Genomic DNA, 25,485 nt, shown 5'->3' with positions numbered 1-25,485 from the left:
CTCCCATTACTGGAAGCATCCTCTCCACGCCCACTCTAGGCCTTTCATTATTCAGTATGTTTCAATGAGATCTTCCCTTATCCTTCTAAACTCCAGCAAGTACAGGACCAGAGTCATTAAACGCTCCTCATACATTAACCCAGTCATTCCTGGGTTTATTCTGGTAAAACTCCTCGGGATCCTCCATTGTCAGTACATTGTTCCTCGGATATGGAGATCAAAAGTGGAACAATATTCCAAATGTGGCCTCACCAGTCCCTTATGAAGTCTTTGCATTACATCCTTGCTTGTATATTCTAGTCCCCTTGAAATGAATGCTAACATTGGATTTGCCTGCCTTACTGAACCTGCAATTTAACCTTTTGGGAGTCCTGCACCAGTACTCCCAAGTCCCTTTGCGCCACCGATTTCTGAATCCTCTCCCCATTTAGAAAGTAGTCTATGCCTTTATTTTTTCTACAAAGTTTCATGACCTTACACATTGGTACGCTGTATTCCATTTGCCACTTCTTCTTTGCCCACTCTCCCAACTTGGCCCAGGCCTTCCTGATGACTCCCTGCTTCCTCAACTCTAGCTGCCCCTCCTCCTATTTTCATATTGGTTGGCATGGGCAAGTTGGGCCCAAGGCCTGTTTCTGTTCTTTAGTTGGAGCTTATTCAATAAGGAGCACAAAACTTCACAACTGTTATTTCCTATAGTATTTTAAATTTGCAAAATTATTCAAAATATTGAACTTTGAAGCCAAAACACACTGTTAGCAGAGATGACCAAAAGCTTGTGTTAAAGAGGAAGAAAGGAATCTGATGGAAAATCGATGGATTGAAGGAAGAGGGTGAGATGCATAAGAAATCAGAGCAACCAACTTGATGTAGGTTTGAGAGGGCATAAACAAAGGAGATTCCATAGGTGGATATTTGGTGCCTTGATTTGTTTTACCATTCAGTGAGTTTGTGGATGATTTTTTACCTCAGTAATCCTTTTTTGTACCAACTCCACATTTATATTCTCTCATTCTGTTAATGTCTCAGTGGCTGGGAATCTACAGCTCGAATATAGAATAAAAAAATAAAAAAATCCTATCCCTGCTTGAAGAAATTGTAGTTTTCTGTTACATTCATGCAGCATGAAAACAGGACCTTCGGTCCAACTAGCCCGTGCCAAGCAATTTGCCTTATTTGCATGTCCCACAGGCCTGCATTGGCCCATATATGTCTAAACTTTTCCTATATGTCTAAACTTTACCTGTCCAAATATCTGGACAAATATGGAAAAATTTGCCCTATTCATCTACCCTATCTATTTCTGTCATGCACTTGTACACATCTATACGATCACCCCTTATCCTCCTGTGCTCCAAGGAATAAAGTCCTAGTGGTGCCCAACCATTCTCAGTGGCTGAGGCCCTCAAGTCCTGGCAACATTCTCGTAATATTTCTCTCAACTCTTTCCAGATTTTAAGTATCTTTCCAAGTTTGGTAGGGTGACCAAAACTGAACACAATATTCCAAGTATAGCCTCACCAATGTCATGTACAACTGTAACATAACATCTCAGCTTCTGTACTCTCTACCCAGACTTATGGAGGCCAATGTGCTGAAATCCTTCTTGGCCACCCTATTTACTTGCGATGCTACTTTCAAGGAACCATGTACCTGCACTCCTATATACCTCTGCTCAACAACACTTCCCAGAGTCCTGCCATTCATTGGTGGTTCTGCCGTGGTTTGCCTTCCCAAAATGTAACACTTCACACTTATCTGCATTTAACACCATTAATCATTACTCAGCCCACTTGCCCAACTGATCATGGTCCTGCTGTAGTCTTTGATAACCATCTTTGCTATCTACAATACTACCCACTCTAGTGTCATCTGCAAACTTACTATTCATAACATGTACATTCTCATCCAAATCATTGATATAAACCACAGACAGCAATGGTCCCTGCACTGCTCCGTGAGGCACACCACTAATCACAGGCCCCCAGTCCAAAAAACAACCTTGCACCATCACCCTTTGCTTCCTTCCGTGAAGCCAATTCTCTATCCAGTCGGCGAGTTCTCCCCGAGTCCGATACAATCTAACCTTCCAGAATAGTTTGTCTTGTGGAACCTTATCAACATTTTTGCTGAAGTTCATAGAGAACATTTACGTTAATCGTTTTGGTTATTTCTTCAAAAAAGTCAATCAGATTCTTGAGACACGATCTCCCACGCACAAAGCCATGCTGACTATTCCTAATCAGCTGTCTATCAAAAGTCGAATCCTGCTATGTGCTCGACACCTTATCTTGTGCTTGTATTTGCTACTCTGCATATCTGGCAAGGGAAACATCATCTTTGCATGCACCTCATAAGAATTTTGGTTTCATAAGATTCTTCTATATTCCAGCAAATACAAGTTTTTCTGCTTAATCTGTTCTCCTGGCATTCCTCCTCGTTCCAAGAATTAATGTGGTGGACATTTTGTTGCATTCCCTCTGTTGTAAGTCCATGTTTCCCTGAATGGGTAGATCAAATATATACATGCTATACCAAGTACGATTGTTTCATGGCCATATGTAAAATCAGGAACTTTCACTCATGCTCACTTGTAATGCAATAAAGCCTAGGCCTATTAAACAGGCCGTTCACTCCAATCAAGATGTCTATCCGTTAGTCCAATTTGCCTGCGTATTGCCCATATCCCTTTTAATTTTTCTATCCATGTACCTACCCAAATGTCTTTTAAATATTTTAATTGTACCCTGCTCAAGCTTGCTCTGGCAGCTCGTTCTGTGGATCAATACCCTCTGAGTGGAAAAAGTTCTTCCTCAAACCACTTTAAAATCTTTTTCCCACCCTCTCCTTAAATCTATGGCCTCCTAGGACTCCTCTAACCTGAGGAAAGACTGAGCATTCACCTCATAATTTTAAATACGTCTATAAGGTCACAGGTCTGCCTAAGACCGCAAGAAATTACAGAGTTGTATATGTAGCCCAGTCCATCACACAGAACGGATGTCCCATCATTGACTGCATCTACACCACGCTGCCTTGGAAAAGCAGCCAACATAATCAAAGACGTCCCACCCTGGGCCTCCTCCCTGTTTTTGTCTGGCAGAAGAGATAGAAGCTTGAAAACATGCACCACCAGACCCTGGAATAGCTTCTTCCCCTTTGTTATCAGGTCTCTGAACAGTCCTTCCATAAGCTAAGGTACTATCTGATTCACTTGTACCCCATCACGGACATTGGACTTTGTCTATGGAATTAACGCACTACAATGCTGAGAACTCCATTCTGCACTCTATCTTCTTCTTTGCTCTACCTATTTATTGTACCTAAGTTTGACTTGATAGTATTTAAGTCGTACTATCTGATTGGATAGCATGCAATACAAAGCTTTTCATTGTGACAATAATAAGCCTGAACCTTTCCAGCCTCTCTCAAGAACTCAAGCCCTCCAGTCCTGGTGATATCCGCTCAAGCCCTCCAGTCTTGGTTACATCCACAATGCTCTTATTTATTTTACCATCTTGTTTATTGCATCTCTCGTAATTGTGATCACTGTCTTAGTATTTGTGCTTTATAAACGTTTTCTCTTGAAGATATTGTTGGAGGCTATTTAGTACAGGGACCAAGGGGGGAAAAAACAGAAATAGAAACGGGGTTTAGTTCTGTATTAATTTTATGGCTATGTTATCATTTAGATGGTTCCTTTTCCTCATTAGAAGTTTGACTTAGTTTCGCCACTGATGTGTCCTGAAAAAATGGCGTACTTTATTTCTCTATTATGCGAAAGCCAATTAACTTTAAAAGCGTCATTACTGAGCATGTTGTATTTGCAATAATATTAGACAAAGGAAATAGTCCAAAGATGTACAGGTTTGTAGGTTAATTGGCTTGGTAAATGTAAAAATTGTCCTTTGTGTGTGTGCAGGGTAGTGTTAATATGCGGGGATCGCTGGTCGGTGCGGACTCGGCGGGCCGAAGGGCCTGTTTCCGCGCTGTATTTCTCAACTAAACTAAACTAAAACCCACCGCATAAAACAAAACTAATCTCGCTCCGCCTCATCATTTGAAAATTGCTCCACTAAAGAATTTACCACTAATAACAGATCATTTATGCTGCTGTTCAGTCTGAACACTGCATTCTACTTGAATGGAAGCGAACGCCATGCTCTAGTGTCCAAAAGTATAACATTCAGATTTGGATAGTAATATTAAAATTGAGGGGGTGGTACAACATTGTTGGATTGAACCTAAACAATGAGCTAGATTAACTCTAGTAGGAAAAGACTTGCATTCAGCAGAATCAATAGATCGAGTAACTCCTCTGAGACACTTGAACAGAACACACACGAAGAGTAATTTCTTTGTATATGCTTGCTTGTATATTTTATACTCTTGAGCTTTGAATCTAATGATGCTCACATTCTTCTGCCTGTGGAACAAAAGATTGCGTGGGTAGCAGGAAAATAAAATTTCATTTGCGTTCTCTTTTAGAGTTATTTTTCTCCATCTTTCCTATTATGCATTTCCTCTGCAAGCATAAAGAGGTACAGCTACTGTTGACAATTGGCTTCACAAATATAACTTTTGTCTGGTCTATTAGATTACATTAATTCAGATAAACCAAATCATCCTATAGTTCAATCGGCCTTTCTGAACTAATAGCAAGGTTTTTGTAAATACTGTTCCAAGTGCAAGGAATTACCTCAGTTAAATTTAAGGATATCCTTCTGCAAAACTGATTAGTTCCTCGGATTTTGATTTATGTGAAGGTAAGGTGCACTTTTTCTTGGCTAACTTAAAATAAAAATATCATAAGTAAGGAAACCTAAAGAAACCGACAGATCCAAGTAATATATTTGACTTTGTCATGGAATAGTTTCAACTTGCATGTTGAAAGACTACTGCATAGATTCTTGAGTGACCAGTGGGATGTAAGGTTAATGTGACATTTCGGACGTTCAGGCTTGATTTACACAGCCAACATTTTGTAAAATAAGATTGCATTAAAATTTATTTAACAATATACGATTTGATGAATAATTCCTGATACAGTATTATAATTTTTTTTTTAAATCCTTTATTTTGCTTTAAGTTAAAGTTAAAGTTAACCTGTAGGTTGGTTCATTATTATTGTCACATTATGCACATAAAGCAGTGGAAAAACTTTTTTTTACATGCTAACATAGACCAGGTAAATCATTCATGCGTAGTCATACAGAATGGAAACGGGACCTTCAGCCCAACTTGCCACTGCCAACCAACATGCCCCTCCTGTGGGCAAACAATGATTACCATGGAGAGCATAGTGTTACAGCTATAGATAGTCAGTTATAAGGGTGCAAAGGCAGATTGGGGGATTGGGAATATATCATTAGTTTATGAGAGTCCTTTAATAGCGGGGAAGATGCTGTCCTTGAACCTGGTAGTACATCCCTTCTCCTGCCTAATGGGAGAGAGAAGGAGGAGGAGAGATTGACTGGGGTGTGAGTAGTTCTTGATGATGTTGTCTACTTCTGGAGACAATGAGGGTGAGGCTGATTTGTGTGATGGACTGGGATGTGTCCACAACTCTCAGCAATTTTTGGGGTTCTGAAGCAGAGCAGTTGCCAACGCAAGATGTTATGCATCCAAATAGGATGCTTTCTATGGTGCATCTGTAGAAATTGGCAAGAGTCACTTGAGACATGCCGCATTTTCTTAGCTTTTTGAAGAAGAAGTAGATGCTTTCTTCACCATGACGTCAATGCATACTGTATTTGAAAATTTTATGATTAACTGAATAACTAAAGAAGTTAATGGTATATTTTAAAAGTAATGTTACAAAGAATAATGACAGGCTTGGCGGTAGGGAAAACCTAAACAAATCAACAAAAATAGGTTAACCAGGCTAGGAGTTTAAAACGGGTTCAAAGTTTGTGAAGCAGGGCAAAAGTAATTATCGGTTCATTAGTGGCAATGATGGGGAATTAAAAATGTGGAAAAAGAAATGGCAGAGATGTTAAATGCATTTTGGAATTTTTCTCACTAAAATATACCAAAGACAGAAGGAAACGAGGAGGCACAAGGGCAGAGGAATGTAAAATAATAATGACTGCAAAAAAAAAAGCAGAGACATGTCGGCCTGTTGGCCTTCCTTCTAACATTGCATACTTAGTGAAACTCCATTAATAAGGAAGCAATATCAAGGCATTTAGATATTAGACAATGAGGCAGAATTCAGCTTGGCTTGATAAAAGGGAAAATGATTTTGTCAAATCTATTAAAATTCACTGAGGATGTAGCTCACAAGCAGGTTAATAAAGATCCAGGGGTTGTAATGTATTTAGATTTCCAAAAGGTATTTGATGTCCTACATGAAGTGTTAATATCTAGAATGAGGGTGTTTTTTTAAAAGGAAAGTGAGTAGTGTGTTCTATTCTGAGTAACGAGGAGAAACTAGAATGGTGTGATTGATGAAGAGAACTGATAAAGCTACGGGTGTTCAAATAGGGGGAAAAAAATGATGATGTTTGGAATCATTGTGGCTTATCTTTATTGCAGGATGTGAAGATATTGTGATGGAGAGCATCTCCCTCGACACACTGATATCCATTCTGAAGTGGAGTTCACAGCCTTATGGCTCTAAATGGGTTTACCGGCAGGCAATTAATTTCTTGTGTGAAGAGTTCACTTCAGTCATGATCTCTGATGTGTTTTTTGAACTTAGCATGGACTATTTGCCTCTTGTGCTCCAGTCAGACTATTTGCAGGTACAGCCTTTGTAAATATTTTTTTTCATTTTGACCCAATTTGAGAAAATCAGATTTTTCAATGGGTTACTATTTCAACAAAGTTAATTGTTTAATTTAGAGCCCTAAATGAGTAGGAAAATGGAAACGAATGCTCAACATTTGAAAACAAATATATTTTAGTCATAAAAATGGCAGTGCAGAAAGTGGAAACACTTAGTGCTTGGTCTCTAAGTCAAACTGAGTTTTGTTTGCTGAAATTGATGCATCTCATTTGGAGCACATTCTATGCACAGCAATAAAATAGCTAAATATTTTTAAGGGGTCCTTTTGCAGGTCAGTGGCCCACTTATTTAACACACTTATTTAACAAATTGAAGAAGTCTACAAGAACGTGTGGGATTTTACAGTTGTGGCATTTTAAATAGAAAATTGTTTGAGTATCTTAAATTATAAAATATTTTAATGATTTAATGTTTGGAGATATCTAATGTTTCTTCAATAATCAAATGCCCTGCCTACCATTTTTGTGTAATTTCATGAGATTAACACGGGCTTGTTTGGAATGATCCTTTGAAGAAATATTCCGTTAAATTATAAATACTAAGCAAATATTTAGTCCATCATTTAAAGGAGCAAGTGAAACATTCAGTATCGCTATAACTTTCAGCACGTTGATTTGTGTGTGTGTAAATGCCATTCTGTTAATGATCTATTTACATAAATGGATCTTTGTATCAAAATCGATAGAAATAAAATAGGCCATTATTTAAGTAAATGTTCAAAATAAATGCACTCTTGATTATGCATCCAGTTTCAGCACAAACAATCAGAAAACCAGGACTTTTGTGTCCCTACACAAGATAATTAAGAAAAAAGACAAATTAATTAAATTCTACTTTTTTTTTGTTAATGTGTGCTTTAGATGGGAGATAGAGGGAATAAATTAAACAATGGTTGAGATATTTTAAACATTAATTGGGTTTTCGATGCCCTTTTTTGTAGCAAATGGCTTTGCTGAACTTACTTTATGCAGTCTTATCTTTTATTGCCAAATGTAAAATAATTAATTCTGTGTCCTTAATCTCTGAGCCTGAAGAACATTTGAGATCGGCTTCCACGACACATTTTGCCAATGCTTCAAACTTCAAATTATCCTGTGGAATTTTTGTTTTCTCTTGTTGGGAACTCCTTAGTTTACATCCAGTGAATCGGATGCAAACTATTCAATTGCTGAATGCTCAACAACCACAATAATGAAATAACTCTTGGCTAGAATAAATTTGTTATGTATATTGTACATTTTGCAAATTTGAGATAATCCCTGGTTGAATTAAAGATAATGTTACCCTTTTCAGTTTATCTTGATTCATGACCTTTTAATAAAGAAATTAACTATATATTTTGTTTAAGGCTAGTGAGCAAGATATCCTTAAATACATGAACAAATGGGGAGAGCACCAGCTCATCAAACAGATGGCAGAGAGAGGTGAGAAACATTAAAATCTTAATTTGTATTTGTCGAATTTGGTTAAACATAATTTGTGATAATAGACTTCCAAAAGTTATTGAATAAAATGAAAGAATTGAAAATGAACATTGCTACATTTCATATTGTTTAAATGCAAGCAAAATAAGCTTTCTCATCTCCACATCCTTGCAAACTTTGTTTTGAGATGGTATTTATGCAGGGATTTTGCTCTAAGTCACATACTTGTTGCATGCACATGATTATACAAATCTGACAAATCTTGGGCTGAATTTATAGAAACAGAAATTAGGTGCAGCACCGCCATTGGCCAGCACCGCCATTGAATATGATCATGTCTGATCATCTTAAATCAGTACCCCGTTCCTCCTTTCTCCCCATATCCCTTGATTCCGTTAAGCCGAAGAGTTATATCTAACTCTCTCTTGAAAACATCCAGTGAATTGGCCTCCACTGCCTTCTGTGGCAGAGTATTCTATAGATTCACAACTCTCTGGGTGAAAAGGTTTTTCCTCATCTCACGCACGAACCCTGGGTCAAGTTCAAGATTTTTTTTTGTGGACTTTTTTAGTTCATGGTTGCCTTTTGTAACTCAGATTGAAACTGTCATTTTGAACCTATTTGAATGAAATAAGAGTGAGAGAATAATAGCGAGAATAATAGTGAGTACAGATTAGAGGAATCTGAGATACCCAATATAAAATTAGGCTGGAAATATTGAGCACATCAGGTAGCATCTTTGGAAAGTGAAACATTTTATGTTTTGGGCTGCTGTGCGTTCATTATATCTGGGGAAAGTGGGGGGATAAGGCAAAGAAGGGAAGAAAGGTGGAACAGACCAAAGGGCAAGTGAATGAAGGCAAATTCATGAAGGCAAATGGCATGTCAAGGAGAGATGGGCATGGGAGAAGGTTAATAACATTTGAAATTCCTGGAGAAAGAAATTAGAATAGAACAGCTGATTTTCTCATTGTCTTTTAAGTATAGAGTCGAAAAGATGTATCTAGTTGCAAGATGAGTTGCTGTTCCTCAAGGTTTTTTTGAATCTCTGCTGGCCTGATATTTCCAGCATGATTCTGTTTCATTTCAGATTTGCAGTCATTTGCTTTTAAGTTCTACAATGTGATCTAGATATGCGTGTTTTCTGGGAAATATTGAGATGATAATTGAGTATTGGAACGTTGGCACAAGGAGCGCAGTTGCTGGTTTACAAATAAAAACATTAAAAAAAAAATTAAAATGAAGTAACTCAGCAGGTCAGGCAATATCTCTGGAATACATGGAGAAGTGATTTTCAGGTTAGGAAAGGTTCCTCCAGAGATTTTGCCTGACCCGCTGAGTTACACCAGCACTTTGTTTTGTTTTATGTTGTCATTTGCAATATGTTGCGTGTTAATCACGGGACGAGAAGGAGTCCTGCCAAAAACTAATCGGACGCAAGTTGCGTGGACTAGACGTGTTTATTCTCTCCAATACAGCTCCCTACTCCACTACTGGTCACGGGTGTTGCCCGGCCTTAAATACCAACCCAGGTACCGACCCCATGGCTAGCGCCTCCCACACCAAGACGCGGCCCTCTAGCACTGATGGTACGTTGTGCCCTTGGGATGCCACCAGGTGTCGCCACATGATCCCCCCCAGAACCAGAGCACCGAACGCGTAGATACAATCCCACGCCCCGGGGGTTTGCTTGGTTCGGAAGAATCTCCGGGAGCCTCTTTCCGGCGGCCTGGCGCCGTCACGTCTTTGAGGTGATCCATGGGCTGGCCCACCCATGCATCCGGGCCATGGTCACTATGGTGGCCGCAAGGTTTATGTGGCACGGACTTCAGAAGCAGGTCGCTCGCTGGGCCCAGATGTGCATCCCGTGCCAGACATCAAAGGTGCATCGCCACGTCTGGGCGCCCGTTCAGGACTTCGCAGTGCCACGCCGGCGGTTCGATCACATACATGTGGACATCGTGGGGCCGCTGCCGCCGTCCCAGGGTGTTTCGCACCTACTTACGGTGGTCGACTGTTTTACGCGGTGGCCGGAGGCCATCCCGTTCACGGACACTACAACTCAGTCGTCCGCTCGTGCCCTCGTGGCAACTTGGATTGCCCGCTTTGGCGTTCCACTTCACATCACGTCCGACCTGGGCGCCTAGTTCACGTCGGAACTGTGGTCCGCCATGGCCCGCCTGTTGGGGACGCGGCTCCTCCACTCGACAGCGTATCATCCCCAGTCAAGTGGGTTAGTGGAGCGGTTCCACCACTGTCTGAAGGCCGCCCTGAAGGCTCGTCTCATGGGCCCGGGGTGGATGGACGAGTTGCCATGGGTCCTGTTGGGGATTTGGACGGCCCCCAAGGAGGATCTGTCATCGTCCTCCGCGGAGTTGGTATATGGTGCCCCGCTTACCGTCCCCGGGGAGTTTGTTCCACCTGCTGATGGGTCCCAGGAACCCCCCCCCTTCATCGGTGCTGGGTCGGCGTCTTGTCTCCCATCCCAACGTCGAGTCACGGAGTGGCCCCTTCCTATGTGCCACTGCCGCTGATGAGCTGCCGGTATGTTTTTCTTCGCCGTGACTCCCACGGGTCGCCCTTGCAGCGCCCGTATGAAGGTCCCTTTCGCGTGCTGCGGCATGGGACTACTACTTTTGATTTGGACATGTGAGGCTGGCGCGAAACTGTGTCTGTGGCTCGTTTGAAACCGGCCCACTTGGACCTGAGCGAGCAAGTCCATGTGGCTCAACCGCCCCGTCGCCGGCGTCCGCCGTCCACCGCCACCAGGTGTCACCACATTGTCATAATTTGCAGTTCTGAAATTTATGTCTACTGGAATATAGGACCAGGAAGAGTTTTTTTTAGAACATCATCCACTACCATTCGTAATGCCATGTCCCACCTGTGACCTAGCTCCATATAGCCATTTTTGGATAGCAAATCTACCAATCGTTCAAAATTAGGTTTGTCCATCAGTCATCATTTATGGGGGAAAACTCCTTTATTCTAACTTCAGTCCTAAAGGGTATGGCTCTTTTTTTATTGCACTCCATTGTTCAAGACTCTCTACAGAATGCAAATATTTGCCTATTGGCAACCAATTTTGTCACATTCTGACACGTACACTGTATAAAATGAACCCTTTTTTTAGGACAGTCCTTTTACCATTAATTTGCTTTATTTTTATGTATACATTTTCATGCCATGCATATCTAACCAGTGAATTCATGATTTCTACTCTGATGATTATTTTAAAAAAATGTATTGTTGCTATGCGTTGGCTGATTTAATTGTTAAAATGTTCTTTTGGTTTTAGAACAGTTGCAATGATTTGGGGAATTATTGATTGGCTGAAACTTTTGTTTGAATTCAGTCCTTGTTTGAAATGCTTTCATTTTCAGAACAAAAGAATTTGGATAAGGGAAATACTACAGTCAGATTCTATTGCAAGAACTTGCTTTTGTTGCTTTCAGTTTTGTTGTACTCCACCTATATTTCTCATTCAGCAAAGGATCCAATTATTCTTTCCAATTTGCACGAAATCTTACTGCAATACATTCCAGACTGGCGATGTAACTGGGAGTACTTACTCATTGGGCTTTTTGGTTCACGTTGCATTTCTACGCGCCTTCATGATTTCCTTTTATTCAGATTTAAGACCCCGGTTTCAGAATGAACTAAATCACTTTCAAATCTTTATATTATGATCGCTCATCCCCAAAGGCATTTTAACTACTCGATCTGCAATGTGCCTTCATCTATACACAATAGCAGATCTAAAATTGCCTCTTACTGGTTATATCTGCTTCATCTTCTATGATAATTTTACAATTATTTTAGCCAAGGCATATAATTTTTTTAACAGAGTATGTTGCATCGGCAACAACATTGTGTGCATTAATGGACACCAATAGAAATAAATAAATAAGTTCTCACAGCCATTACAAAAAAGTAATTGTAAAATGATTGAGTTTGGGAGTTAAATATTCCAGAATATGTCAGAGAAAGTCAAAATGGAAAAGGGGGTGGGGTAGCTTTGAAACTAAAGAATGGGATAAAGGCAGTAAGAGGAAATTAAGGGGAACTAGTTTGGATAGAGCTAAGCAAAGCCGGAGGCAGAAAGGAAGAGAGGAATTGTCAAATGACCCCAAATAATAATGATGTGAATCATGAAATTAGTGGCTTGTGTAACAAAGTGTAAAGGGAAGGTGCAAAGGGACTTGGGTGTGTTGGTGCAGGATTCCCAAAAAGTTCATTTGAAAGTCGAATCTGTAGTAAGGAAGGCGAATACAATTATTTTGAGAGGGCTAGAATACAAAAACAGGGATGCAATGCTGAGGCTTTATAAAGCCCTGGTCAAACGGCATTTGGAGTATTGTGAGCAGTTTTGGGCCCCCTATCTGAGGAAGGATGTGCTGGCTTTGGAGGAGGCTTACGAGAATGATCCCTGGAATGATTGGGTTAATATATGATGAACATTTGAAGGCACTGGGCTTGTACTCGCTGGAGTTTAGAAGAATGAGGGGGGACATTGAAACTTACTGAATAGTGAAAGGCCTAGATAGAGTGGATGTGGGGAGGATATTTCCACTAGTGAGAGAGTGTAGGACCAGTGGCCATAGTCTCAGAATAAAAGGACGTACCTTTAGAAAGATGAGGAGGAATTTCTTTAGTCAAAAGGTAGTGAACCTGTGGTATTCATTACCACAGAAGTCTGTGGAGGCCAAGTCAATGGATATTTTTAAGGTGGAGATTGACAGATTCTTGATTAGTACGGGTGTCAGGGGTTATGGGTTGAAGGCAGAAGAATGGGGTTGAGAAGGAAAGGTAGATCAGCCATGATTGAATGGCAGAGTAGACTTCATGGGCTGAATGACCTATTCTGCTCCTAGAACCTATGAACATAAACAATTCAGTTATAAATTTGGGCAAATAAGCAGGAATAGTTCATGTGTTTTGTGAGTCACCTTCCTGAAAAGCTGCAGCCCCTTTGGCAAAACTACCATGATGCCCTGAGATTTACATCACCACTCATATCAAGTCACGTGCTGCTTGGTCCATGTTGACTTCCATGCAGGCAACATCTTGATTTTAAACTCTTTGTTTCAGTTCAAATTCTTCAGTATCTTGGCCCTTCACTATCTCTCTAACCCTAGCCTTGTTCCTCTGTTAAATCATTGAACGCTGTGCCTTGAGCTGTAAAGGCCCTTTTACTCTTGAAAATTCTTGAGATAAACATCTCCACCCCTCTTTCCTTCTCTTAAGATGTTACTTGAAACCTACCTCTTTGAAAAAAGCTTTTGGGCACTTATCTCAAAACTTCCTTTAGTGGCTTGACATCCGATAATGCTGGGATGTGCCTTGGAACATTTCTACTCTGATAAAGAAGCTATATGAATGTAAGTTGTTTTTTCATTCTGCTCATCCAAGGACATAATATTGCAAGGTTTTTCTATTTGTTTGTATCTCTGTTTTAGAGCCAAACCTGCTGAGTGGGACGGCACACAGTGTAAACAAGCGAGGTGTAAAACGGCGGGATCTTGACATAGAGGAACTAAAAGAGATTTTGTCCTCAGTTCTGCCTCTCATTCGAATAGATCATATCCTTCCCACAAACAGTGAGATTCTTAATGATGCTGTAGGTTGATTTTTTTTTTTTTTAAGTGTCTGAATTGTGCCTATTTTGTCTTTGTCTCTTAATTATTTTGCTCGTGTTTAAGGTCAGATTGCTGCCAGATTTCATGGGTAAGAAAGCTATGTGATCTCTGGCCCAATGCTTCTCGTGATAGTTTGCTGTAGCTGGCTGCTGTTATATGTACAAGTGAAACCTGTGGCCATATCTGAATATACTTATGCCTCCTTGACTCATTTAATTTTGCCTTCCCACACTTTGATTAAACATACTGACGCCTGGCAAATCATTAACAAACCTAGACATTGCCAGATGGTCTTTTAACGGGCAATAAACAATCTATTAAGTGCCGAGCTTTTGCCTTTTATTTAAAACTTGAGTGACAAATAGCAGTCATGTACAAGATGGTAATTTGAGTAATGGCAGAACTGTTCATCTCCCACCACAAGGTTCATCTGGCAGAACTATTCTTCTCCCACCACAATATGCTCTGGAATAATATTTGTCATTCAACTCTCGTAACAACATAAACCTAATACAGGTCCACCATCGATTTTCCAGCAACTGGTGGTCCAGCACCTTCTTTAATCCAGACAAAATTACGGGAGTGTGTTTGAAATCTCCCCCACCCCCAGAGGTCCCCCTGAAAATGTGGAGCCTGGGCCAGGTGAGGTGGCCGATCTTGACCTCATCTGTGATCGGTCGGCAGGTCGAATTTGCCCTATGAGACTGGGGCTCTGGAACTTCTGCTGTTCCCATAGGCGCCTTCTGAGGCCAACATATCTCAGCCCCTCGGATGCCTAGGTACCTATTCCGGTACCATTCTATTGATCTGGCAAAATGGATAATCCAGAAAGGCTCTTGAACCAAGGGTGCCAGAAACTCCGTGGTGGACCTGTAGTATAATTGCATGTTTAAAAATTGTTGCATTTTGTTTACGTTGGTGAGGTTTAAGTGCAGAGTTTGCACATTCTGTGGCCATGTGAATTTCCCCTACACCCTTCAGTTTCATCACAGATATAAGCAGTGTTTGGTTAATTGGCCATTGTAAATTACATGTACTATTGGGAGTATCACAAAATGCTGGAGTAACTCAGTGGGTCAGGCAGCATCTCTGGAGAGAAGGATCTCTGGGTGACGTTTCGGGTCGAGACCCTTCCTCAGACTGATGTCAGGGGGGGCAGGACAATGAAAAGATATAGGTGGAGACAGGAAGACAGTGGGAGAACTGGGAAGGTGGAGGGGAAGAGAGGGACAGAGGAACTATCTAAAGTTAGAGAAGTCAATGTTCATACCACTGGGCTGTAAGCTGCCCAAGTGAAATATGAGGTGCTGTTCCTCCAATTTGCGGTGGGCCTCACTATGACACTGGAGGAGGCCCATGACGGAAAGGTCAGACTGGGAATGGGAGGGGGAGTTGAAGTGCTCGGCCACCGGGAGATCGGTTTGGTTAAGGTGGACTGAGCGAAGGTGTTAAGCGAAACGATTGGGGCATGTCTTAAGAAATAGATAACACGAATGAAGTGGAGGATAAAACAAGGCTGATAAAATTGGTTCTGGACTTGGCCTAGAATTGATGGACCAAATAGCATCCTATTATGTTGTAAGAAGACATGAAAAATATGAGATATTGGATGAGATATGAGGAAAAAGCATGAATTGTAAACCAACAAAGAAGGTGATTGTGTTGAATACTTTAATTTTTTTTTGCTCTTTAGATAAAGAGGGGACTGATTAGCACACCGCCCTCAGATATGCTGCCAACAGCTGAAGGTGGAAAATCTCATGCTTGGCTACGTCAGAAGAATTCTGGTATATATGTGAAACCTCGCTTATTTGCACCGTATGTGGAGGAGGCAAAGGTACATTTGTACAAAAGTAGATTGTGATAAAAACTTGGATGCACACATGGATTAAATACAAAATGCTTCACAATTTGTCAGGCAGCATCTTTGGAGAACGTGGGCAGGTGAGATTTCAGGTTGGGCCTGAAGAAGGGACCCAACCCGAAACGTAGCCTATCCATGTCCTTCAGAAATACTGCCTGCCCCACTGAGTTACTCCAACACTTTTTTTTGTAAACCAGCATCTGCAGTTACTTGTGTCTACGTGCTTCACAATTTTGAACAGCAACAGCAAGTCGAGACGATGTACTGTTCCCCGTATGCTTTTCATTTTTAATATTTTTATTTTTCAAATTATTTTCTCATGTGAAATCTCTTACTAAATTAAAGGTTGTCATTGCCCTATGAAATGATATCAATTCTCATCTATTCCCATCAGCCCCATTCCTTCACTTATTTACCTGCAACTGGTTCTGTCTCCCATCATTCCTCCGATTAGCCTTCCATACACTTACAGCGCGGGCAATTTGCATTGTCCAAATTGCACATCTTGTGCTACCAGCACATCTTGGGGATGTTATACGAGAATTTGGCCTGAACAGTCTGTGAGACATAGCGCTGTGACCGTAGCGCTATGTTTAAAGCCCATAGCGCTGCAGCAGACAGCTCTTTGTTTAAATGTTAACGTGCTAAGCCGGCAGCGTTCTGAACCTTTGCGCACCAAACCAGCAGCACTGTGTATATTGCTTTGCGTGCCAGTCTGCGGCTGATAGCGCTTTGTTCCCAAAATGGGGGGGGGGGGGGGGGGGTTGCTGCGATGCAGTCCCCTGCCATTGGTTATAATTTGAATTTCGGAGCAGCTCTATTGGCCAGGACTCACCAGCGGTTATTTAAACGGCTGATATCTTACCTGTGTAAAGGCAGGTGCCAGGAAGCCATAAGTTAGTTTATGTACCAGAGGGGTTCACTGATGAGCTGAGTTGCGATCAGCGCTGCGGGCGGAGGCAGAGAGAGAGAGTGAGGTGCGTGCTGCTGTAAAACTGGACCCCGCGCATACCAAGACAAGTATTGTTTTTGTTCTCTCATGCCAATAAAACTGATTTGGAACTAAATGGACGAGTGTGCCTTTTTCTGTTCTACCAGTCAGATCCTTGCACCTGTTCCCTTGTAACATGGGATGTAGGAGGAAACTGGACTCTGTGGTCATGAGAAGAATATGCAATTTTTACACTGATAGTACCTGAGGTCAGGATTGAACCCTTGTTGTTGGAGCTGTGTGAAAGCAGCACTAACTCCAGCACAACTTTTTGCTTGTTGCCCTTGAGACAATAGACAATAGACAATAGGTGCAGGAGTAGGCCATTCAGCCCCTCGAGCCAGCACCGCCATTCAATGCGATCATGGCTGATCACTCTCAATCAGTAGCCCGTTCCTGCCTTCTCCCCATACCCCCTCACTCCGCTATCCTTAAGAGCTCTATCCAGCTCTCTTTTGAAAGCATCCAACGAACTGGCCTCCACTGCCTTCTGAGGCAGAGAATTCCACACCTTCACCACTCTCTGACTGAAAAGTTCTTCCTCATCTCCGTTCTAAATAGCCTACCCCTTATTCTTAAACTGTGGCCCCTTGTTCTGGACTCCCCCAACATTGGGAACATGTTTCCTGCCTCTAATGTGTCCAATCCCCTAATTATCTTATATGTTTAAGATTAGCGAAGGAGAGTGATCACGGTGTACTTTGTAGTTGCAATGTACAATCCACCCACTGTGCTGGTGTACAGGGTTGCAATCTCAGTTGGACTGCTTTGCTTTGGATGCTGCAAAACAAATTGAGCATTGTTGATAGGGTGCTTGCTCGGCTAGTTAGAATTGTAATTGTGGCAAAACTCCAGCTGCACATTGGTGAACAATTTATTGGTGAGCAAGTGCCACATCACACCACTGTCAATGATGCCTTCAATCATTTCTGAGGTAGACACAGTTGTAATTAACCAGATTGGTTTTGGCCTTAGGAACAGGACATGTGTGGACAACTTTCCACATTGTTGGCAAGTTGTAACTGTATTGGAACAGTTTGGTAAGAGATGCAGTGAGTTTTGCAGGGCTGATTTTCAGTAGTACCATGGGATGGTTTCATCGCCAATGCTGTATTCCGTGGTTTCAGCTATTTCTAGGAAGAGTGATTTAAACAGACTAAAACTTTTCGAGCATAACAATATGATTTAATTGTTATAATTAATTTTTCATTGACAATGTACAGTCGTTGTATGATGGAATTTTTCTTCTGTCAAGCCATCATACAATCATTGTCTCTGTCTAATGTGCCAACTTCTGTTTGCAGACTGTTTTGGATGAGATGATGGTGGAACAGACTGATCTTGTCCGGTTGCGAATGGTTCGCATGTCCAATGTACCAGACACATTATACATGGTGAACAGTGCCGTACCACAGTGCTGCCACTTAATGAGTCACCAACCAATAGGTGCACCTTCCAACACTCCTTCAATCATTGCCAATGAAATTCCTGGTAAGTGTACATTTTGACTGTGATTTATTTTCAGTATTCCAGGGCTGAAATGAATTATCCTTCTCATTTCTGCATGTGCCCCACCTTCCACTGGCCCCTCCCTGCCTGCCTGCCTCCCCCCACCACCACCTTGATCATCTGAATGATTGCATCTTAATTGAGAAATGTTGGCAGATGAACAATCTGCTGGCTTCTGCAGTGGAGTGATCTCTCACTGCCTTCTAGTTTCATAATGAAAATCTTGCCCAGATACTGAACCATGTGGTCCACTGTATGTTAACCACAGTGTGAGAAATGACTCGCTGGCTTTTTTTATTTTGCTTTTTTTAATGTGTTTTAAATTATTTTGTCTTTGAATAGGAGAGATTGCAGATGAAATGTTGATTTAGTTTACAAGGCAGTGTGGTTTTTTAGGTCCTATTCCTGCTATTGAGCAAGTGGACGGAGGAGAGTGGGAGTTACCTCTCTTAAAAGTGAGGGAGCAACTGACCCCATAGAACCAAAGAAAGTAGCTTCTACAAGTTATTAACAACAACGTGACCTGTTACTACTGCACTGGGAAGGGCTAATACATTGAAAATGACCATTTGACTGAGGCTACAGTTTGATCCCGGAGTTAGAATGCTCGACTCCAAGACACAAACATTTGCAGGAACTCAACTGGTCAGACAGCATCTGTGGAGGCAGAATGATGGTTGACATTTTGGGTCAAGCCCCTGCATTAGTCTTAATGCAGAGACCCCAACAAAGATATCAACCATCCCCTTCTGCCTCCATAGATGGTGTCTGACCCACTGCGTTTCCCCAGCTGTTTGGGGTTTTTTTTGCTCCAGATTACAGCATCTGGAGTCTCCAATGCCTACTCTCCCCTGATTCTCTTAGATACAAGTGGAAGGATATTCTTGCTGTTGAGAGCGTGCAGCGTAGGTTTACTAGGTTAATTCCCGGAATGGCGGGACTGTTGTATGTTGAAAGACTGGAGCGACTAGGCTTGTATACACTGGAATTAGAAGGTTGAGAGAGGATCTTATCGAAACATATAAGATTATTAAGAGGTTGGACACGTTAGAGGCAGGAAACATGTTCCCAATGTTGGGGGAGTCCAGAACCAGGGACCACAGTTTCAGAATAACGGGTAGGCCATTTAGAACGGCGATGAGGAAAAACTTTTTCAGTCAGAGAGTTGTAAATCTGTGGAAATCTCTGCCTCAGAAGGCAGTGGAGGCCAATTCTCTGAATGCATTCAAGAGAGAGCTAGATAGAGCTCTTAAGGATAGCGAAGTCAGGGGGTATGGGGAGAAGGCAGGAACGGGGTACTGATTGAGAATGATCAGCCATGATCACATTGAAAGGTGGTGCTGGCTCGAAGGGCCAAATGGCCTATTCCTGCACCTATTGTCTATTGTCTAATATCATCTGTGATTTACTCCTCCTAAAAAATATAGTTTAAATAGAGGTGCTTGAGCAAAGCCTTTACACAATTTTTACTTTCAGTCCCCCCATTGAAGATGGTAAAAGATATGATCAGGCGCCTTCAGGAACTTAGACACATGGATCAGGTACAGCGAGCGTACGCATTGAACTGTGGGGAAGGAGCAACCGTAAGCTACGAAATTCAAATACGGGTGTTGAGGGAATTTAACCTCCCAGATACTGCTGTTGAACTGCTTCAGGTATGGGAAATATGACTCCATAACACAGTGTCATTGACCAATCTAAATAATTTCAGAAATAATAGAAATTATATTCTGTAAAGATGCAAATGAGTTTTCATAATTATCAATATCTCGCATGGCTGTAGTGCGAGGCAGAGTAATTTTCACAGTTAATCAAGATTTCCATGCTACTTTTGGAATTGAATGAGCTGGAATGGACATAAATAATCTGGATTTTATGCATTCTGTTAATTTTCCGTGAGCCAGTCGAGTTAAAATATTTTAATTATTAAGATCATTTATAAACGTTGACAATTGACTGGAAGTGGTATAAATGTAGCAATGTTCACAACAAGGAAGCTTTGATAATGTAATGATTATCCATTGCCCTCCACAGAATCCTCATAAATTCTTTCCTCATGAGCGATTTGGTGATGAGAGTCCAGTGCTGGCTATTCGTCAGCATGGTCACTGCAGAATAAGCAGTTCACCGGCTGGAGAGCATGGTGACGTTGAGCCCTATGCCGCGTTCCATCCACCTTTACCACCGCCTCCACCGCCGTACCACCCACCTGCAATCCAGACACATGAAAAGCACAAAACGGAATTGAAGCACAGGCTGCCTGGTCAACTGTCATCTCGCTCCTTATCGTACCCATGTAATCGCTCCCTGCATTATTCTACGCTAACCTCCAGGCCCATTTACACATCTGGTGGTAAACTAATGCCTCCTGATTGCACCAATTCTGCCAGATTGGTGCAAATGCAAACAGAGATAGGGGTAAGTTTTGATTTTTAATTATTAGATTGGTAGTAATAACATTAGGGTGGGGAGAATCCATGTGCCTTTGTTAACCATTTGGCTTCACTGGTGATCAGTGGGGCTTTAAAATGAACTATTTTAGTTTTAAGTTCCCAGTCCCATCTCTCTACGTGTGTGTATATAATGCGGTCGTTCTAACTAATGATTTCTCTAAATTCTATTAGCATAACATCTGTTTTACTAACTTTTCTTCTGGGCAGCAGTGGCACTGTGGTAGAGTTGCTGCTTTACAGCGCCAGAGACCCGCATTCAATCCTGACTACGGGTGTTGTATGTACAGAGTTTGCATTTTCTCTGACTGCGTGGGTTTTCTCCGGCTGCTGGAGTTTCCTCCCACATTCCGAAGACTTGTAGGTTAATTGGCATCTGTAAATTGTCCCTAGATTGTAAGAAAGAACTAGCGTACGGGTGGTAGAAGTCAAGGCAGACTCGGTAGGCCGAAGGGCCTGTTTCCATGCTGTATCTCTAAACTAAACCAAGCCTCAGACCATCGGGTGGGGAAATCAGATGTTTGGATTCTTCTAAAATGAATGCAACCAATTTTGGACCAACTAGGGTCCCACGTCATTATTCAGCCTCTGTTTCCTTAATTGAGCACTAATGGAGTTTTTATAAATGAAAAGGTAAATGTGAATATTAACACTACAATGGGACTCCATCTATAGCTTATTATGCCTTTTGTCCAGCATGAGACTAACGTAATAAATGAGGAAATTATTTTCCTACAGTAACCAAAAATGCTGAAATTGGAAATTATATTTTCCCCCTCAGAAAAATGAACAAAAAATCAATTATTGTTATTGTCACTAATACTGGGATTATGTCGTTTAATCTTCACCAGCTGTACTTGAAATGATGTTGCTAAGGCCACCATAGAACTGCAACCACTATGTTCATATGATTTAAAACTGTTCAACCTACTAGGCTTTATTTTAGTTTCAAAAGCTAGACAAATGGAAATCTAATTTTGATGTTTTCCATTTTGTTTTCTTCTAGAATGCTGAAGGTACCTTGAATGAACTGATGCCAGACATTGCAATGGGTGTGACGTCTTTGAGTAATTTGTCGCTTAGGGATAGAAGATTTCCTGAGCTTGCTTTAAGTATTGATGTAAACAAAATGGCGTCAGACTCTGCTTCCTTTCCACGTCCTGCGCCGTATTTACACAGTAGACATGCACATGGCGTGAGGAGAAAACCTAGTGAGCTGAAGGCAGAATCTCGTGAAGGCTTCCAGGATTATCCTGATCTATACGACTTTTCCGTTGCAGCTCGCCAGCCATGCACTCCAGGAACAAACAGGCATACATTGGCTCCTTCACAGGGAAGATACTTTGCTCCAGATTTATATTGTCACGGTAGACCAGCAACTGGAAGCTTCAAGATGACTTCTCTTTGTAGTGATATTTCCAGTAAGCCAGTAGAATCCAGGAGAGAATATCTACTGCCTCCCAAACCTCAACAGCCTAGTCCCAGTGACCCACCATACTTTGATTTCCTGGAGCAGCCTCCTCACAGGTTGGACTTGGCACTGAAGCAGGAGTCCAGTGGGGGCTCTCTGCTTAGGAGAAACAGGGGGTTAATGGAAACAGATCTGACTTATGGCCTCACAGCCAGTCGTGCTCTGAGTGTGCCCTGCAGCTCTGGGAATTGTGATGCTGGCTGCAGTATAAGGTCATTAGATGGTGACATGCTGGAGCCCGGGCCCAGCGTTCATCCACACAGAAGCATTCGGAGTAATCGAGAAGATACGCTAAGCCGAGAAAGGAGGTCACCAAACAGACCTGATCTCCCGTACAAAAAATCAGCTCTTTAATGATGCCTGCAATCCAGTGTGCTTTTTCAACAGATGACTCCATTGTTAACTTTGCTTTCATAAATATTTTGTACATAACATTTCTACCTTGAACTGAATAATTTCTAGGTGGTTTTCTATGACTTTTGTGATAGCTTGGGAGACCAAGTCATGCACCAACCGGTATTGCCATCCTTTCTAATGTTCAAATAGTCTGCTAATCGAGTTTACCAATTTAAAAAAAAATGCTTGGTCTTTTACCTCATTTTTACAGGTCTGTTTTTTAAAAAAAACTTCAGTGTCTTTGTGTATTGAATTACAATTGTGTAATATTTAATGGTGAAAAGTACTCTGATGATACCCATTGACATATTTTCTCATTTTCGAGAAAGTTTTTAGTCTTAAAAGACTGGGCAGTATTTTTAAGTATACTCAGCATTGGAATACATGTGCAAGGGAAGAATTCTACTGGCCAACTGCCTGTATTCAGAGCACAGATCCTTGTCAGTCTAAAGCTGTAGTCTTAATCTTGGGACAATCAGATTGCTGTGACAATCGGTTTATAGGATTAATGTTTTAATATATCATGAGAAGCTGAATCCCAAAGGCAGAAATACTAGCAACTGGATAAAGCAGCTCCACTTCCCTTTGAAGCTGCTGTCATATCATTTGCTTAATCATTGTTCAACGGTTAAACACGCAAAACTCTTTGGTCCTTTTCTTCATTATTTGGTTTGTTAGCTGCTTTTCAAATTTCTGCATGGATAAATGTTTGTCTCTAAAATAATTTCCAAAGCTAAAAATATATTAGCTGTGTGAGGGGAAAAAACAGAATGCAAGTTGTGTATGATTGTAAATTCTCTCTTTCCCCTTGCTGCATCCGAGTAGGTTTTGCATATTGCACATATTTAGGATATTATAGCCTCCTTTCCGTGAGACGTAGTTGAACTCCAACATGTGTTGCAAGTTTCATGATCAACTCCTTGGGTGACAGTAAAATCCAAGACTCGCTTTCACAGGCAGACTTGTATAGTCTGAAAGATGTTCGTCTCATCGTGGAGACAGGGAAGAACATCTTGGGGACTTGGATCATTGATTATAGTCACTTTGGCTCTGTATTTTGCCAAGTATCCAGGTTCTACACTTGTTTGCAGAAACCTCGGTTCTCTTGAACTTGCATCTGTGAGTTATATGTTTAAGTTAGAAATTTGATCGTGGTGTTTTAATTTTTTTTCCTTCTGATCTACATTATGAAACTAATTTGATGTAGCGGTGCAGATTTTCTTCTTCGATCCTTCCTGTTCGGTTTCCTGTTTGTGTGCAGCGGCAAGATTAGAATTGGAAGGCAGGAGAATTCAAAGCAATGTGTGCTGATTTCCAATGCAAAGTACTGGTGGCACAAAGCCTTTAATTATTCGCAGTTACAATGCAATCTCGTTTGTCATTTCCAGATACTAGAGTTGGTGAACTGGTACTAAATTTAAAATCTGAATGCTGAAATTAATACTCTAAAATTACACACAAACTTTAATTCTCGTCCTGTGGCAATCATTGAGCTGTAGTTATTTCAATGTATTGTCTGTGGTTCATTTGGCAGTAGAGACGGGTTCCAATTCAAGTTCAACTGCAAAGATGCTCTTGTCAACGGTACAATTGTACATAGGGAGTGCTCCACAGGAGATGCTGCCTCCTGGAATAAGGTTAAAATGTATTTGTATGCCTCATCTTGGAGGCTTCAAGGAAATGATCGGAAATCAGCAAAACTTTAAACTTTTTTTTCTATTGGTTTCTAATTAATATATCAACAGTGCTTGTTGTCTGCAACAACTTGAAGTAAATTATGAAAACTGCCTGCAAATTTGCCTGCATTGCCACAAATAACTGGACAGTCCTTTCTAACATAAATGTAAAATAAACAGCTGTTGAAACTCGCCCCAGTACATGCACAGCATCCTGAAGCTGCCTGATCTAATGCTATATATTGTTCCAGACTGTGTTTGTGTATCTTTCTCTCCCACCCACACACCCCCACTCCCCATTGCATGCTGTTTAACTGCAATTACTTACCAAATTTAATTTTGGTTGAATTAGAATATTGGAAATCATTTAAAGATGAGTTAAGTGCTTGGTAGCAAAAGCTTTTATAAAAACTTGCATCGCTGGTGTTTAATTCTTTAATAATTTGTTTTGGATGCTTCTGATCTAAACTGTTACTGGGATACAGAAAAGTGCCTTCCATACTAAAGGCTCAAGTATCAGTAATTTAGATCAAATGTCCTATGCAAATGTTTTCTACAAATGGCATAACCATCTTTCTCTACAGTGCTTCAATGTATATAATGTTTTTTAAAAGAGATGACTATTTTTATTTTAGCATCTTAAATGAAATTATTGCTTAGTGAAATGCAATTCCCTGTTGAGTACTACGGCAGTTGTACAGAATCTTCATGATCTATTTTTCTACTGTTTCTGGGAGAAAAAAAAGCATGTAACAAATTCTAAACTGGCATATAGTTGGTGTTCTAAATAAATGGCCCATGGAATGTTTCATTTTGATTATGAAATTAATCCATATTTTTATTAAAGTGGAAACAGCACATTTCACATGGCTATCCTATTGTTTTCTTGTGGCCAATGAATGGATCAGAAAAGTGATCACATGCATTTCATGGGTTGGGGACCATTTAGCCTTAATAGTTGTGGTTGCAGCCAAAATCTAGTCTAAATATGACTTAATTATTCCATCATATCCAATTTAACTCCATCTCTAATCAAAACCTTTTGGCCTCTTGCCTAAACCTTGCCTTGCAATTCTAGGATCAAGATCTTATTTCTTGTAGGTAGGCAGGTCATATTTATATGCCCAACATTAGATTCCTGAAATACTGTTGTAAATTTTGCCATGTGGGTTGATTCGCAGAGAGCCACTGTGTATATAAATATTTTTTCAAAGTTTAAGTAGCAACAACCCTTCTGCCACTTGGGAACTTGTCCATAGCCACTAAAATAGAGAA

General features: G+C 40.9%; 1 protein-coding gene across 4 annotated transcripts in view; it reads left to right on the top strand.

Moving 5' to 3' along the window:
• Window positions 1–25,064, top strand: part of btbd7 (BTB (POZ) domain containing 7) — a 52,134-nt gene extending 27,070 nt beyond the window's left edge. For 2 of the 4 annotated variants that reach the window (XM_078406795.1, XM_078406796.1), the window contains exons 4-11: window positions 6,538–6,746; window positions 8,139–8,214; window positions 13,674–13,834; window positions 15,547–15,690; window positions 18,013–18,199; window positions 19,694–19,872; window positions 20,252–20,635; window positions 21,674–25,064. In XM_078406795.1, the coding sequence (XP_078262921.1) occupies window positions 6,538–6,746; window positions 8,139–8,214; window positions 13,674–13,834; window positions 15,547–15,690; window positions 18,013–18,199; window positions 19,694–19,872; window positions 20,252–20,635; window positions 21,674–22,492 (2,159 nt within the window). In that variant the 3' untranslated portion in view covers window positions 22,493–25,064. Of the gene's footprint in view, window positions 1–6,537; window positions 6,747–8,138; window positions 8,215–13,461; window positions 13,596–13,673; window positions 13,835–15,546; window positions 15,691–18,012; window positions 18,200–19,693; window positions 19,873–20,251; window positions 20,636–21,673 lie in introns of those variants that run through there. The other 2 variants (XR_013547750.1, XR_013547751.1) reach the window with 2 other exon arrangements.
• The last annotated feature ends 421 nt before the right edge of the window (window positions 25,065–25,485 follow it).

Source organism: Rhinoraja longicauda, chromosome 10 (genome assembly GCF_053455715.1).
Source record: "Rhinoraja longicauda isolate Sanriku21f chromosome 10, sRhiLon1.1, whole genome shotgun sequence".
In the NCBI taxonomy this organism is placed as follows: domain Eukaryota; kingdom Metazoa; phylum Chordata; class Chondrichthyes; order Rajiformes; family Arhynchobatidae; genus Rhinoraja; species Rhinoraja longicauda.
This window is presented reverse-complemented; position numbering and strand designations above follow the sequence as displayed.